The sequence below is a fragment of the Mytilus californianus genome, unplaced genomic scaffold (genome assembly GCF_021869535.1).
Source record: "Mytilus californianus isolate M0D057914Y unplaced genomic scaffold, xbMytCali1.0.p SCAF_1, whole genome shotgun sequence".
NCBI lineage: Eukaryota > Metazoa > Mollusca > Bivalvia > Mytilida > Mytilidae > Mytilus > Mytilus californianus.
Genome location: NW_026262581.1, coordinates 82,326,253 through 82,345,329, shown reverse-complemented (window position 1 = coordinate 82,345,329; position 19,077 = coordinate 82,326,253). Strand labels below are relative to the sequence as shown.

General features: G+C 31.9%; 1 protein-coding gene across 1 annotated transcript in view; it reads right to left on the bottom strand.

The window, feature by feature from the left end:
* LOC127724690 (uncharacterized) overlaps positions 1-19,077 on the bottom strand; it is a 156,268-nt gene that overhangs the window by 95,393 nt on the left and 41,798 nt on the right. Inside the window, exon 3 of the mRNA XM_052231749.1 lies at positions 716-882. Within this exon, the coding sequence (XP_052087709.1) occupies positions 716-882 (167 nt within the window). The remainder of the gene's footprint in view (positions 1-715; positions 883-19,077) is intronic.

Sequence of the window (19,077 nt, the reverse complement as noted above, 5' to 3'; positions counted from 1 at the left end):
TGATCCAAGATCACGTTGTTCCTGCTCAGTGTATGATAGAGCAATTGTAAAATGGACAGAAAATGACTATCATAAGAACCTGCTTAGCACATGTTCTGTTTTTTAACATGACTGTTACATAAAAGTTAGAATTGCTTTGAATTGCAATGCAAATTACGACCATAAAGAATAAATGTTATATACGAGATATGGTTAACTACCTTCCTAAAATCAATAATTATCGATTCAAAAACAAGGTCTGTAGGGAGAGTTAGAAATGGTTTGATAACATAGTAGAGAATCATTCGTAATATTGAAAACATTCTCCAGTGTATGTCAATTGACTATATTAGATATATTCTGTGAATATGTGTGAAAAACTACCTACTTATTACAAGAGTTGATTCAAATGAATTCTATATTGTTCTCATTAATTATTATTTAATTGATTCAATTATAACATAATTCATAGCTCTTAAAATCTGTTTTGGTTTCCATTCATTTCTCACTGAAAACAGAGTTGTGATATTCCTGTATGTCATTTCGTCCACATGGAAGGATATCCGATGACAAAAAACCTACTAGTAACAACTGGTGATTCTGTAGTCTTCTTCAAACATATAGCTGGTAAACACTGGCCAAAATGTTTCACACCGACTGAATTTCAAGAAGGTTTCCTTTTGAAGGCAATTTACCTTCATATATACACATATAAATTATAAAAAAGAAAACTTACCTGTGTGCCACACCCCTTTCATGTAAATAATGAACTGCTGAAATCAATTGTCTCATGTATACTCTGACTTTGTCTTCTGGTAAACAGTTTTCTTTATGAGTTTTGATATAAGCCAAGAGGTCTCCTCCTGCTGCACATTCTAACACTAAACAATACAAAGAAGTAGCCTGCAAAATAACAATAAGAAAATATAACTCCAAGCTGTTGAATAACAATGTTTTTAAACTATAAAATGTTTTCTGTTAATTTTGTTAAATTAAAGAATAAGATGTGCCAATGAGACAGTGAAGGAATATTTTAACTGTTTCTAATTTGGCCATAAAAATTCTTAATCTTTGTTGCCATTTAATTTCTGGATTAGGTGAAAGTCTGAGATTAACAACAGTGTTGCATACTTCATCTAATTCTGCTACACCTTTCAATGGTATGCAGTACAGAGTCTGAGGGAAAACAGAGAGCCTCAGAACATACCTTGAGGTTATAAGAAACATATGTTTTATGCAGATTAAAAACAAATCTGCAAGGCACATCTCACATTGAAAATTCACTGTCCAATTTGTAGCAGCAACAAATACAAACGCAAAACTATGACTCTTTCACTTTTGGTAATCTATTCAATAAATGCAGCATAAAAGTTACAATGATGTCTACAGAACTAGTGGATGTTTACTTATTGACTTTTGATATTTTTCACAGATAAGAAATCGTTATATTCTCTCACCAGTGTAATTCCAATAATTGCGATTTGCATTTATATACCTTTTTTCGGACACTCAATAGTACTATAGCTATAGATTGTCTAAGATATGTAACTAGAAATGAAAACAAGACCAACACCGGGTCTGGACCTGCATGCAATTGATGAGGTAACATGTATACTGAAGCATAACTGATCCTGATTCCCTTTCATAGTTGCCAAGAAAAGTTTGACGAAAATTTTCCTTGTACAGCAATGTGTTGTAAAATTTTAAACTAAAGGCAACCAGGAAGTGGCTGCACAATTATCAGATGTAAAAATTGTTTACATCTTACAACTAATCATTATCAAGCTGCAAACCAATGATAAAATCATTTCTATTCCATAGAAGCCAAGAAAAAGATTGACAAAAATTTTCCCTGTACTGTAGTGAATGGGTGTTGTAAATTTCAAACTATAGGATAAAGGAAGTGGCAGCACAGCAGATGTAAACATTGCTTACACGCTACAACTCATTAAAATCAAGCTGCAGACCAAATATGAAATAATTCCCTTCCATAGAAGCCAAGAAAAATTTGACAAAAATCTTCCTTGTAAAAAGAGTTGTAAGATTTTAAACTATTGGCAAACAGGAAGTGGCTGCAAAGCTGAGGTAAAATTTGCTTACATGTGACAGCTCAACATTATCAAGCTCCAGACCAAATATAAAATTATTCTCTTCCATAGAAGCCAAGGTCTTTCAGGCGGACAAAACAGACAGAAGAAACAAGTGTAGGAGTTTACTAGACCTACTTTTGACATTGGCGACACAGGTAAAAATCACTTGTATAGATACAACTATTGGGTATCATAGAAGCAGTTCAATAAGTGTTCTTAGAAGTAGTTTTGGAAATTAAAATAATTCAAAATTTCTATCCTTTATTTATATTTTACAGAGAATGCAAACATAATTCAAAGTATTGAAAACAAGAAGGTGTCTGACAAATTCAAAAGTGCACACACATTACATCAACTTCAAACTGCTGACCAATTATGAAGTCATTCTATTTAATAATTTGTGTGAAAAGTGTGACAAAAATATTTGTTGGACAAACAGACAGACAGACATACAGACAAGGTGATTGCAATATAGCCCACCTAAGCCCTCACTCCTAGAGTTGGGGGTGTAATATCTTTAGCCCTGAGACTCCTAGAGTTAGGGGTGTAATATCTGTAGCCCTCACTCCTCGAGTTGGGGGTGTAATATCTTTAGCCATCCCTCCTAGAGTTGGGGGTGTAATATCTTTAGCCCTCACTACTAGAGTTGGGGGTGTAATATCTTTAGCCATCCCTCCTAGAGTTGGGGGTGTAATATCTTTAGCCCTCACTACTAGAGTTGGGGGTGTAATATCTTTAGCCCTCACTACTAGAGTTGGGGTTTAATATCTTTAGCCCTCACTCCTAGAGTTGGGGGTGTAATATCTTTAGCCTCACTCCTAGAGTTGGGGGTGTAATATCTTTAGCCCTCACTACTAGAGTTGGGGGTGTAATATCTTTAGCCCTCACTACTAGAGTTGGGGGTGTAATATCTTTAGCCCTCACTCCTAGAGTTGGGGGTGTAATATCTTTAGCCCTCACTCCTAGAGTTGGGGGTGTAATATCTTTAGCCCTCACTCCTAGAGTTGGGGGTGTAATATCTTTAGCCCTCACTCCTAGAGTTGGGGATGTAATATCTTTAGCCCTCACTCCTAGAGTTGGGGGTGTAATATCTGTAGCCCTCACTCCTCGAGTTGGGGGTGTAATATCTTTAGCCATCCCTCCTAGAGTTGGGGGTGTAATATATTTAGCCCTCTGACTCCTTGAGTTGGGGATGTAATATCTTTAGCCCTCACTCCTAGAGTTGGGGGTGTGATATCTTTAGCCCTTACTCCTAGAGTTGGGGATGTAATATCTTTAGCCCTCACTCCTAGAGTTGGGGGTGTAATATCTTTAGCCCTCACTCCTAGAGTTGGGGTGTGATATCTTTAGCCCTCACTTCTAGAGTTGGGGGTGTAATATCTTTAGCCCTCACTCCTAGAGTTGGGGGTGTAATATCTTTAGCCCTCACTCCTAGAGTTGGGGGTGTAATATCTTTAGCCCTCACTCCTAGAGTTGGGGGTGTAATATCTTTAGCCCTCACTTCTAGAGTTGGGGGTGTAATATCTTTAGCCCTCACTCCTAGAGTTGGGGGTGTAATATCTTTAGCCCTCACTTCTAGAGTTGGGGGTGTAATATCTTTAGCCCTCACTTCTAGAGTTGGGGTGTAATATCTTTAGCCCTCACTCCTAGAGTTGGGTTGTAATATCTTTAGCCCTAGCTCACTCCTAAAGTTGGGGTGTAATATCTTTAAACACATATCTAATAGATAGGTTACTCATATGAGACAATAGTTAAAATCTTGGGTGTCCAGGTGCATCTCTATGTATACATTCCAATACACAATGAACAACTATCATTTCTATGGGATATCTATTACTTCAATATCCTGTGTATTTATCATTTTATTTTCTTTGTTGTTTTAAATTTTGTCTGTAAAAGTATTCTGAAAATCTGTACAATATTAAACAATTACTTTTAGAGCCACCAATCTTACAGTTGCTGTATATCACAATTGTTTCATATAAAACAAAGTCTTTATCTAAAAATCTCACCACCACAAAATTTTACACTGGTGCCTGTAGTCTTTATAAAATACAGAAGGACTTCCTTTAAGGTCATACCAATTTTGAAATTTACACCTAATTACAATGACAAACAAACAGAATTAATTAATTACCTTTTCAAACAAGTCTTAAATACTAACATAAAATCCATGACAAAAAGAACTTGACATCAACCACTTTTAATAGGTTAGAAAAGCAATGCATTTCCTATGTACAATTAAACTTTTGCAATGATTCAATGCTGCCAATTGTTTAGAGATTACAGCTGTCATTTATGCAATGGCAAAGAAAGCATAGAGTGTTATAATTCATGACACAAAATCACTACACAAACATTGAAAGAAGTAAAGGAACTGTCACCTTTTATTGTTGCTTTAATGGTTGTTATTATCTCAAGTCACAGTTAACTTTTAACATGTAAGCATTATGATTTTTAATATAATAGTTTTTTTTACTTTAAGGGGGGGGGGGGTCTTGCAACATCCTCGAGGGTTGCATATCTCCTTTTTCTAGCAGCAGCTCAAACTTGCCTGTCCTCCCTTCCTATCAACCCATTTTATAGTACATATACTCATGTATTGGTCAATTTGTTCTTCTTATAAGTCCTGAACATGCATGAAATATTTGCCACTGGATGTTAAGCAACTAACAATCAATGAAACTAATGTGTAAGCAAGAAATATTTGCAACTTGACATTAACCAAACAATCCACAACCAGTTAGTTTTATTATTTCAATTTTCAATTTAGCCAGGTTAAAGTCAAAAACTATAAAAGAGGAAAAAAGCAGACATGATATAGACATAAATAATGAAGTCATTCATAAGTATATATTTACTATAGGTATCTTTCTACATACAAACAGAAATTGGAGATTTAAACTGACAGACTGGTAAAACTTGAAATGACAAGAGAGAAAATTGAACTCTGGATAAGATTTCAGTGCAATCTTTGATCTTGTAACAATCAGACTGACATTTACTGGGTGAAGATGACATAGTCAAGATGGTAGCTTGAACTTCTTGACAGGCTGATACATTTAAAAATCAAAAGTGTGGAAAACCATTTATCTTTTAACAACTTCATCTGTTTACAAAGTGAAATGTAGACAGCAATAAGATTGCAAATATTTGAATGAAATTTTGAACCTAACTTTTGTTCTGAAATTGATGGAGGTTGAAGGTTGCTTGTTTATAGGAACCAGTATTTTTTTGTGGAAAACTGTACTTCATAAAATATTCCAAAATGACCTGATTTTTGTGATAGAAAAATTCAAAATGACCAAAAGGAGCATTTTTTAACAACATTCACGATGTGAAAAGGTACTTATTTTGATGATGTGCTTTGTAATTTTCACAATTTATGTAGATCTAAAAAAAATTAAAAAAAACTTAAGAAATGTATATAGCAGAAATAAAAAAAACAGTAAAAAAAAAAAAAAGTTTTTCAAATATTCCAGCAAAGATGCAACTAACAAAACTGTTTTAACTTTTACATTAATAATCCAGATTTTTTCCATTATTCAACTTCAAAGTTTTTAATTTAAGTGACTCTACACCCCACTCAAATCAGGGAAATAAAATTGACAAATTCAACCTGTTATCTAGTTTATATTTCTTCTCTGTCAAACTGGGGAGGTAGACATAGATTTGACTTCATGTCCACACTATAATTGTAAGTAACAAATTCCTGTGGATCATGAGCATCTGTGAGACGAATTAAAATATTGTAGTTATTTCACTTTAGATTTAATATTTAACACGTTAGGAATTTCTTCCTATGATTTTTATGATTTTTGAAACTTGATCAATGTTATTTTTGAAATAAGATATAGATTTCTACAAATATTCAAAAATTAAATGTCAAAAGAAAACTGATAAAAATCATAATTTTGAATTCTTAAGTAGTGAGCACTTTACACGTTTCATGAGACCATTCAATAATATCTGATATATTTAATGACTGCCCATGTTAATTCCCTTAATTTACCTGCAATCTATGTCATAAACCCAAAAATCGTCTCATGTTTCAGATAACTGTTTGCACATATTTTCTGACAAAGTACCTCATTTATAACTTAAAATAAAGAGGGATTAAGTCCTGTGATAATGAAACTGATATCATCTGGAGATTAAAATCTTGCACAACTGACTATTAGAAGATCACACCTGTCTGACCGATTTGTCTCTGTCTTCACAGGTAGACACTGCAATACACATTCTGAAACATTCATCTACTGCATACAAGATTTAAATTGTCAAAATTGTCACAATTAAATAAATATTAGAAAATGAATATCCCATTCAGGTGAAAGATGTCTTCCTCATTTACAAAAGGTAGAATAAAATGATTATCAGTATTATATGACATGTCTGAGTATTTATTATTATATAATAATTTGCTTAAAAATGTATATAATCAAATAAATTCACCTTTACTTGACCCATATAGCACATAAAACAATATCAAAATGCTTTTTTTTTCAAGAATGATACCTCCCTGGATGTCTATAAGATTTAAGAAGTCCAGAGGAATAAAAAGACAGTCATACAACAGAATCACAGCAAACCAGGATTTACAAAGTTTTCAATTAAACCAGAGTTTAGTAAAGCGTTAGCTGAAACTAATGACTAGTGCAATTTGGTCTTAAAATAGAGGATTTGCATCTCAGACCTCCAGACCCCTCTACTAAACATCATATGAAGAAGTCAGCCATACAATGGAATGATAAAGATTGTTAGAAGAGTCATGACCTTTAAAATAACTGCACATCTTAGTACAATTGCCATTGTCAAGAAACATGCACTTTTTACATGTACATTGTATAAGCTTCTGTCTGAATTTTTTTTTTATTATCTGCATCATTTAGCCTTAGAGACATAACAAATTCAATTTATCTTAGGGCATTATAAGTAATATATTTTTGACATCAGTGCTTGTGGGGCTGACATTTGCTTCAGCCATAATACTTCCTTATGAGATACCATAATCATTCCTTTTGTAAACTTATTTTTTAATATGTTACATGCTCTTAATCTGACTAACCAAAGGCAATGATTATGATTACTACAATACAGTCAACCGAAAAACTCATCAAACTGATCAAATAGCAACAATAACTTTCTTGATATCAAATATCCTCCAATATGATATTCAAGGTAAAGTTTTATGAAAGTAGATAAATGTGATTATCCATTAGTATTGATAACACACCGTGTTGACAGGGAGGTAAAAACAATGTCATAATGTGGAGAAAATCTGCCATGTGATGTTCCTAATTTTCTACTCAACTTTTCACTTGTGATATATGGTTTGATAACTATGGAAGCATTATTAGAAAATAACTAAATTACACCAGTAGGATTCAAGCAATAGATAGATGGTGTGATAGGGATCGGCAGATATAAATGGCTGCAAAATAAAATCTATATTTTTGTCATTACAACATTTTTATGGATGAACATCGATTGTCAAACGAATTCCATGAGCATCGTTTTTCTATATAATTTACAGTAATACATTGTGTTATATTATCCTGTAAATACGGTATTTGCAACATTATTATTGGTGCCGATTCTACCTTAATTTTCAATTAGTCCATCAGATTAATTTCGTTTCTGGCGTAATAATCCTAGCAGATGTTCTTTTTATCCATGTAATTTAACATACAAATGTATTAGTATATGATCTATTGTAATGAAGCCTACATGAAACTTCAATATCGAGTATGGAGTGGGCAAGATATTAGCTGTTATACTTTACTAATTACAAACTTATTGATGTACTACATTTTAGGAATATCCATTTTACTTTTATCAGGAAATTGTTTCAACACACAACATCCAATTGTACAATTCTGCATAATATTTTTTTAATTTTCCAACAAAATTTCAAGAAAGCTCCCCAATTCAACAATTAACTGAAACAAAACTTCTAAGAAACTCCTTCATTTTACTGCCATATTTTTTCAAATAAGAATCCCATGAAAATTCCAAGACCAATGAAGCATGAAATGTAGGTCAATTAATAAAGGTACTTACTTTTGCCAGAAATCAAGTTTCAAAATTTAAAAATGCATCATACAAAATAATACATTTTGTAACATGATATGATATGCTCAACTAGCTTTGTTAAACCGATAAATTGCAGGTCTAGCACATTATTTAGAGGATCTCAACTATTTTTATTGTAATTTGACTGAAGTGTGACTTCCTTAGTAATGTGCTAGACATGCTGTCTATCGAATAAAAAGTAAATTGAACATATCATTTTATATTATTATTTTGTATACTGAATTTTTAAATTTTGAAACTTGAATTGGCAACATTTTTACTCAAAAACTATCAAACTCACCTTAGCAGAAAACTCAACAATTGATGACGCTGACAATCAAGACGCCATCGCCAGAAAAGCAACACCTAAGTCTCAGCTTCTTCGACTTTCATTGCAGACGAGACAAAATTAGCAGGTGTGATAGTTTATGTCATGTGTATGCATGTGTGCAAGTGCGATTGAATTTTGTCAAGCTGTTTTCAAGGATTTACAGATTAAAAAGTGTTATGTGCTACGATGACACAAGATTGAAGAAGTGTTCTCTTTTTTTGTCACTATAACTTCATGGTCAGATGACAAAAAATGGAATTAAGAGCACACACACATACACAATTATTTTCCATTTGGTCATAATCAATTCAAAGCATATATCTATTAATATTATACCCTTCATCATCATTTTTTAGTTAAAGTTCCATGTAGAAGTAGTTCATGACAGGTAAATCTCACAGGAATTTAAGTTTCCAGCATTTAATTGCAATATTTCCATGCCGTTTAATGCAGATGTGATATTGCTTTTATCTTCCGTGTCAAATATTAATGATCTATTTTCATAAATGCAAGAGAAATGGAGATGAAAAGTACAAAAAAATCTTCTCAAAAACTTTTCTTTTTGTAAGCATATCAAACAATCACACAACAATCAGAAAAAGATCAAATCAGTCTAATACAAGTTGTAAAATGGTAATAAATTACCTCAAACATGGATTAAAATAGGCAAAAATCTGTCATGACATCATTTAAGCATGTATTAACAAGAAACAGAGACATTGGTGACAATGTTTGCAATTGTCAAATTTTCACGCTTATATAAATATAAAACACAGACCGACTCTTATATCAAACTAAAATGGTCATACAGATGTTTTTCTTTTATCTAATAAGGTAAAAAAAACTATCAAAACAAAAGCTTTTATGTTCAATATTAAAAAAAAACTTTCCGCGTAAAAGAACACCAATTCATCACAAATATGACTACATTCATGACATTATATAAAGTAATATTGAAAACTACCTTAAAGAAAGGCAATACATCGAGACATGCATGTCATATCTTTGCAATTTTACGGATACTTGATATCGTCTAGGTTGTAGTAGAAAACACCTACAAGGACTATTTCTTCAATTGTGAACAATCGAAGGTGAAGGAATTTTCTCCTCAAATTGAATCCAATTTTTTGTAATACCATGCAAAGGTTACTGGATCACTTATAGTTGATTTAACAAATAGTAAGGCACACTGTTTAGCAAGCAATATTAAGTTCTCTTCAGCAGATATTTTAACCACAATTGTTGACCTATTTTTCACATTATACCTATGCATTACCAACAGAATTCCCCCTCAATGGCCATTAAAACCAAATTTACAACTGTCAATTGTCATAGACAAGCGAAAAAGAATAACAGAAGATAACTGTTGGTGATGCATATAGAGAAAGATGATGTTTTGATAGTCCCAAACTCCTCTGCCATCTGATGATGTGTTTTGAAACTCATTGGGCCATGCCCTACAAGACTGCACATGTTGTCTTGCTATGATAATTTACTTAGCATACCCCCACTCTTAATTCAAAATATCAGAAAACAAAAAGTAGGTTTTGACAGATCAATAAAGAGCTCACATATTACAACTCATCGCTGGTTGAAAAACTCACAGGTATCTGCAAACAGATAGTCAGGTGACTGACAGATCCCAAAAGAGCTCATACATTACAAATCATCACTGTCAAGTTTCTGATCAAATATGAACTCATTCTATTTTGTAGTACCTGAGAAAGTATTTGTTGGACAAACAGATATATGAACAGACAAACAGCCAAGGGGAATGTATAATATCACCCACTTCTAGAGTGGAGGTATAAAAATTGAGATTCAGACAGCAAGGACTTGCTTTCCCTGGCACTTAAAATCACTCAAGATTTGTATAAGATTATGAATTAAAAAGAGATGTGCCAGTGTGTTGTAAGCTATTCAATCCATTTTTTACATATTGCTTAGCAATATAATAATAATAATAATTATTCTCAAGGTTATAATTTTATTTTGGACTGTAGTTAGTCTTTTGGTCTTTTTATTTAGGCAATGGTGATGTCTGTTTTGCTAAAGGGTCTCATTATGGCTTAAAATTTATGCTTTTTCAGTACTTTTTCCAAAATTTTCAAAATGTTTGGTCTTTATGACAATACCCTTAAGTGTGGATTCAAACTGGTTAAATCCTTCTTCTATGACAACCATCTTTGCCTTGATGATTTTGACCTATCTGATGATCTTGTAAGTTCTGATTTTATAAACAATTTAAAATGTGATAAAAAGGACAATTATAGGAAATGACCTGTTTTCAGTAACTTAATATATAATCAACAAAATATTAAATTACAGTGAAGATCACAAAACATCATGTTTCTTGTATGAAAAAGATTAGGTAGACAAACATGCTTGTATTGAAATTAAATGACGTAGACAAACATGCTTGTATTGAAATTATATAACAAAGTCAGCGATTACAAATTTCTGTCCATCATGCTGAAAATCTGCCCCAAAAAAGTTTAAATATAGAAGGAGTATGACCACAAAGACCTGTTGATTGTGCAGTAAACAATGCACTATTCCTAATTCAAACATTTGCTTTCTTAAATGGATTACTAAATTTTGCAAGGTCAGCTTAATCTTAAACATGATACTTATCAACCTATTACATAAAACAAAACAAACCAAATCTAACTGATGCAAGTCTCTACAGCATTTACACATGTACGAACTAACTGGAAAATAATAAGATTTCAGAAACCACAGAACTATTGTTACTTATTCATCTGCGTAACTTATTAGACAATAGATTTGAATTTAAAAAGATTGACCTAAAATGGATGACTGAGTGCTTAAATTGATGAAATAACAACATGATTTAATTTCTCAATAGAAATGCTTTATCACCGTTAATAACAATACAACAAAGGTAACATAAGCAAGCTAGATCTTATCATTGGGATGGGTGACAAAAAGGAATGAAGGTTACTTTGTCACTTAACTAACAGAGAAAGCAAGATTGTCTTATGATATCCAATTTTTAATACCTTGAACGCAAAAAGCGAAACTCAGTCAATACTGTATTTTCATGGGCCATTGGAGGTCCATAAATCATAGATGTTAAACTTTTAATATTGTAAGCCTTAAGCTCCAAGACAATACACAAAAACCTATGTTTGACATACCAGCACTAAAAGTACCTAACCCCTATCTTTAAAATATCAAATTTTCACTATTTTTTGGAGCCGCCTCTAACTGTTTTCTATTGAAGCTCATCCATCTGTGTAAGGTGAGGAACATTTCAAGCTTAATTTCAAATGGAAAGTATCCCTTAACACAAGGTTAATACAGATACCAACTGAACAAAATATTTCAACCAAAACCTTCCATTTTAACAATTGTTTGGTGATGGTTTCATGTTAAGATATCATCAATTACCTCAGAGAAGGACAGACTTGATTATCAGATTTAAGGGTGAAATGCTCATTATATACACAACCATGAAAGTGTATTAAATACCCAGTACTTTAACAGATTAATCAGGTTAAATATGTTGAATATTATGTTTTATTGACTGAATCAATATTCACTGCTTGCTAATTATTCAAATGGACTTTTAATGAGATTAATTGAGATTAAGCCAAAAGGACCACCAAGATTTTATTCAAAAGGACCTTTGATGAGATAATCTAACCTTAAGCCAAAAGGACCACCAAGTTATCATTCTGCAAATTCTGTTCATATGATAGGTAACGCAAGAGTCTGGAATATCGTATCAACTGGAAAATATATACTGCATATGAAGTTGCTGCAAAATGACGGTCTTTAATTTTAGTGTTTTTTTTACGTGTTTCATTATTACTTTCTTGATGTAATTGTATTTTAAATTATAAGGAGCAAAATATATATATACAGTTGCTTCAAAAAAAAAGACAAGGGTCTGAAAAAGTTGAAAATAAAAAAATCAACTTGTCCTTGTGACCACTGTCTGTAATTGTTTTTTAATCCATTCAGTTGTCTACATTTCAGTGCACCATCAGGCATACATTTAGCCCTGAAGATGACAATCTGAAATATGATCTTAACATGTATTTTATAGTTTTACATACAAGTTTCTAAAAGTAAATTTTAGTCTTTAATTGACAAAGCATTTGGTTCCTCCTGTCTTAATGATCCTAAGTGATAATTATCATGCAAACTAGCATGCAAAATGGCAGTTTACATTTAAATGCAGTTTTATTTCTGGTTTAACTATCTGTACATCAACAGAACTGAAAATAGAAACATCTTTTTATCAACAGTCATGGAAGGATGAAACAAGCAAACATATTCCCAGCTAACACAAAATATTTTCATGATATTATTGACTGGTTATATTCATGTTTTTCTATAATATTGCAAAAAAATATTTTATAGACATTTTCTTTACATTAAAAAATATGCATGAATAATATTAATTCAAAAACATTTTTTCAAAATGTTTCATTGATAATAAAAAAACGTTTTTTGGAAATGTTTTTATTTTGATAGTGTATAATATTTTTTCTGATGCTTTTAAAATGTTTTACAGCTATTTTTTTTGTGTAAAATATAACATTTTAGATTATAACTGTTATATGTTTGAAAAACATTTCTTTGTAATATCCAAAAAATATCTTCTAAACATTTTAATTTAAGATTAATGTAAAATATTTGTAAGATGTATAGAAGAAATGTGCACAAAACATTTTCATTTAATATCTGTGTAAAGCATATGTTTGATGTGAAAACAAAATATCTAGGAGATATTGTACCTTAATATTATCCACTTCACGTTTAAATAATATAAGCCGCTAATATTTAATAAACATTTCAAACGAGACATTTGTTAGTTACATCCAGAAAATATTATTGAAACAATATTTCATAATCATTTTTATATAACATTCATGTAAAATATTTGTAAGATGTTTAACAGAAATATTCATAAAACATTTTCATTTAATATCTGTGTAAAGTATATGTTTGATGTGAAAACAAAATATCTAGGAGATATTGTCCCTAAATGTTTTCACTTCACGTTTAAATAATATAAACCGCTAATAGTTACTGAATATTTTAAACAAGTTCTAAAAGACATTTTGGGATTAGAGGTATATATCCAGATAATATTGTTTAAATAATATTTTAAAAACATTTTTTTTATAAGATTGATGTAAAATATTTGTAAGATGCATAAAAGAAATGTTTATAAAAGATTTTTATTAAATATCTTAGTACAGCATAAGTTTGATGTAAAAGATAAATATCTAGGAGATATTGTACCTTAATATCATTCACTTAATGTTTAAAGAATGTAAGCTGCTAATGTTCAATGAACATTATTTTCAAGTTCTTAACAACACATTTTAAAATAATATCAAGAAAATATATTGTTCATATTTTCATAAATAATATATCATAATAATATGTCATGATGCGGCTCATCGTGGAAAAAAAGTTACGATTAAAATTTGATGGATTAGCAAGATAGGCAAAATATACTGTTTATAAATTTAGAAAAAAGCAAATCTTTTTAAAACATCTATACTATTAAATGAGAAGACCTCATTTTGTGTGTCGCTTCCACAATTAATTAATCATCATGCCTTAATTTGTGTCCTATAGGAACCATGTATAGTCGCATTTGTCATCCTCGCTTATGATTATTCCGTTTGGGTTATTTTGGGAGGAAAACGAAAATAAAGGAGTCCGGATATTGTTTCCGTCATCAGACGGGCTTTTAAGCCATAGATAAGACTTCCGTTTAGGACTGTTTGAAATTTAACATTTTCATAGGTACTTGGGTACAGGACAATAATTTTTGCTTTTTCTGTATACTATGAACATACATATATATATACTATAAATAAAGTGTATTTGCTATTTAGGAAGCTACCATTTGATTTTTATGGGGGGCTAGGATGAAAAATTTTATCCTGCATTTTTTTTTTAGTTGTAATCTCTGTCCTGCCTTTTTATTTTTCACTCTATTCGTTCCTGCCTTTTTTTTTAAGTTTAGCCTGACTTTTTTTACCTAAATTGTCATCTTGACTTGTTTTTTTGCAAGTGTCTCATCCTGCCTCTTTTTTTTTTAACTCAAAACTCCTGTCCTGCCTATTTTTTTCAATTTCATCCTAGCCTCCTCCCCTAATAATCAAATGGCAGCTCCCTTACTATCAATTCCAAGTTTACTATCAACAGCGGTCATATATTATATAGAGATAATACGGTATATGTCTGTTCAAAGTATACGTAAAAACGCGAAAATAATTGAAATTAATAGAAAACAAAAAAATTACGGATTTTGAAAGTACCCCAAGTACCTATGACTTTTAATACCTTTCCTGAAATTCTCCAGTCATAAAATTTTTCACAAAAAATCATCCTACAACAGTTTACATACTTTCAACCACGCTCTAAATGCCCGCGATTTCGCGGGTGTGTTCTAGTATTACCTTAAATTAGGATAGAGCGAAGCTTTTTAGAAAGCTCAAACTTGTCTACTTGCTATATTTACAAGGTCGATAGAGGGCGCAGCGGTATAGCGGATGTGTCTTTTACGCGCTTTGTTCAACTGCAGAGAAGCCACGTTTGGAAAGACTCAAGACAGTTTGTCGAATTATTATTAAATTTGTGTTTCATAATTGGTAAGAAAACTTAGAAATAGTTATTGTTTATGGAACAGTGTTTTTTTCGATAGTGATGTTTCAAAATTGGTAATATTCTTGTCCTGGATTCACCCCCCTTTTTATCGTCAAGATTGTACTTGTAGTGATTATATACTGGCCGAAGAGCCATTTCAATAATTTATCAACATCCTTTTGGTTTAACAGTATACAACTTCCTACGGTAACGAAATAATAATTTATAATATAAATATAACAACATCCAACATGGCCCAAGGTAATTACCACGAGATCATGCTAGGAAAGTTGTCATAGTGCTTCATCATCTAAATTTACAACCAAAATACTACTGTAAATTAAAAAACAAATTAGTGGTTGTCCATTGCAATAGTTGCCCTAGGACTTTTTAAAAACAAATTCAACTATTTTAAAATGGGACTGCCTCTATGGTCTAGCAGTACTGCCAGTAGCATGCTCACATCAAGTGCGGGAGGTCGTGTGTATGATCCCCAGCCTGGTCAAACCAGAGGGTGCAAGACAGCTCAGGCTGTCTATAATGCCAACTCATATGGTGTATTAAAGGAGAGTTTTGACAATCTAAACATGTTTAATGATTAAATGAGTATTATACTATATATAAAAAAGACAAAGCAGACCGTCTATGAAGACAATTGGTCCGGTCGGACCGTCTATATAGACAATTCAAGATCACAACTTTTAGACTTGGTACAATATAGAGCTTGACATTTTACCTAGACATGCATCTGTCTATTGTTGAAAATTGGAATAGTTAAATTAACATTACTGATTGTTAAGGTTCATCAATACACTTTGACAAAATGGCTGTGTTTACACCATGAAATTTTCTTTTGAGTGCAGACAAAACTAATTTTAAAAGTCTTAAAGCCTAGCAGCACCTAGATATATATACAAGTTGTATTTGTATGTGTTTGTTTATTTCACCATTTTCTGTGGCAAGGAAAGAAAATGTTCATCAAACTTCATAAAGGTTTTTATACGCCCGTCAAAATTTTGATGGGACGTATTATGGTATACAAATGTACGGCGTCCATCTGTCTGTCCGGGGTCCACATGAAGCACCGTAACTTGAGAACGACTTATCCAAATTTCATGAAACTTAACATTGTTGTTTCTTATGATGGTCGATCTTTATACTTTTTGGTGAAAATAAGATTAAAACTTTTTGAGTTACGGGACTGTGTAACTTAAACGGGGGGGGGGTTTCACATGTCGCGCCGTATCTCAAAAATGATTTATGATTATTGCTTAAAACTTTACACACTTCTTAGTTATATTAATCTAAAGATCTGTATACTTCTTGCTGATGATTCAAAATTTTATTTTGGAGTTATTGAGTTTGTTGTAAAAAAAGGGGGGTTTCACATGTCGCGCCGTATCTCAAGAACGATTTATGATTATTGCTTAAAAACACACACACAAGACGACAGGCGTATCATGCGCTCGTGGCGCAGCTGTTTATTAATTTTTTAAAACATAAAATGGATGTAACATTTATTTATCTAGCTAGGTGCTGCCAGGCTTTAAAACTTTTTAAATTACACAGGTTTGTCTGGACTAGGAGAAATATCATGGTGTAAACACAGCCATTTTTGTTAAATTGTATTGATGAACCTTAATTTAATTGAATTATGACTTTCGGTAAAATGCAATGAGATTATAATACACAAATATAATAAATAACAATTTCAATTAATGAAAAATTAAGTTTGTTTAAGGAATAAATAAAGATTTTATTTAAAATATAGAATCGTCATGATGAAATAGAAATTCTGATTTATATTAAACCAATTATTTTTGACACAGCACTTTGCAAATGCAGCAGGTATAAATTCGGATACGTGTATGTGAAATCAGAGACATATAATACATTTTCTGGTAAAATATAACATTTAATCACTTATATCGCACAAACTCTATGTTTATACTTTGTATGATTTGGCATTCTAGACCCTATTTTTTTTCAGGACGTTACAAGAACCACAATTTTTTTTTTTTTGCCCAAGGCACTTTTCGTTGCAAATATTTTATTGAATCGTAGGTGCTAAACCTATCTTTTGGAAACCGTTGATATGGTACAACAGTAATTCAAGACCAGTAGACTAGATTTCTCTTTCCCTAATGTTTATATCCCAAATAGACATTCCGTGTCTTATCTTTCCACACTTGCTTAATTAATTGTCTTTACTGATTTTCTGTTTGTTAGTGACTAAATGTCAAATATTGTATCTTTTGAGAAAAGACAGGTTGGGGAAGGTGTATTTTCTAAACTAAAATATAAGAATTGATATGTTTGTCAAAATTTAATGGTAAGGAAATTATCCTCATTTAAACGTTATGGTCGGGGCTCATAATTTTTATCATTCAGGAAATAGTAAACTAAAAAAAACTGTTCTGCTAACATGCTGAAAAATATATGGGTGAGTAGGTTTATGTAAAAATAAGGAGATGTGGTACGATTGCCAATGAGACAACTATCCACTAGAGTTCAAATGAAGTGGATGGAAGTAATTATAGGCAACCGTACGGCATTCAACAATGAGAAAAAAATCATACTGTATTGTCGGCTATAAAAGGCCCTTACGTGAATAATGTGAAATAATTCAAACGAGAAAACCAACGGCATAATTTATAAAATTTTAATATACTAAAACAAATATGACAACCACTGAACTACAGACTCCTGAATTGGGACAGGCTCATAAAGAATGAGGCGGGGGTTTATGTTTGTGAGCGCTCAACCCTCCCCTAACCTCGGACAGTGGTGTAACAGCATAATGTCCAAATATGTACATGCACATGGAAGGCGAATTATTTTATTTTTCAAAAATTGTTTTAACTTATTTCTACAAGGAAAACATAACAATGCTTATTAAAAAATGACAAAAAATCTGTAGGGAAGGCACTTAAAATTAGGGTTGAAGACATATTTTTTAGGCCATATATAGACACATGTATGGCCGTATACATTGAATGCAATGTGCGGTCTGTAAAAATATACATGTAAGATTAAATGTTAACAACACTTGACAAGCATGATCATTGATGTATTTTAACTAATCTTAAGCTTTGCAATACATGTTGCTACAAAAATGTAACCTTTTTCCAGTTATGTTCAATGGTGCCATTGTACAAATAAATTTAAAAGCTGTTTGTTTGACATCCAAGAACTGTTATTTTGCATGCTAGCATGAATAAGTGTAAAGTTCCAGAAAGATGTTGGGATAACTGGACCATGCATGAAAGAATGTAAAATAACATTGAATTTCAAAAAAATTTCATGCCCTGCCTGGACAAAGGCGCAGAGACTAGTCTTTGACGTAAATTTAATCATGATCAGTAAAAGCATGCCAGAAATTTTAGCGTGTGCACTCTATTTAGCAATTAGCATTGGCATGTTTGGTGTACGTGTCTTAGTTTTGTTAATGACAATTTTCAGATTTCAAATCTCACTAGATGAGAGACTTAGACCTTTGAAACCATTGGTATTTGATATAGTATACTGTGTTCAGATTTTACTCAATTACATGTACATAGTTTCAATTAAGTTTTCCCATTTTGGCAAAATATAATTTTAGAAAAAAATCACCAGAAGAAAAATTTGCACTTGTGCAGATAAATAAGGGTTTTTGTCTTGCCTGCGACGAAAGTCACAGAGTGAAACATAGGTATTACTATCCGGCGACGACGGCATAAACTATTTGTATGAAGCTTTATATTTCAGAAAGTAGAAGACCTGGATGCTTCATACCTTGTATGCAGATACCTTATGTTATGAAATTTCCGTCTGTCATATGTCCATTGTCCTTGACCTCATTTTCATGGTTCAGCGACTGCTTGAAAAAATATAGTTTTTTTGTCATGTGAATTTCTCACTTATTATATGAGTAATAGGATAACTATATTTGGTATATGGGTTCCTTGCAACGTTTACATGTCT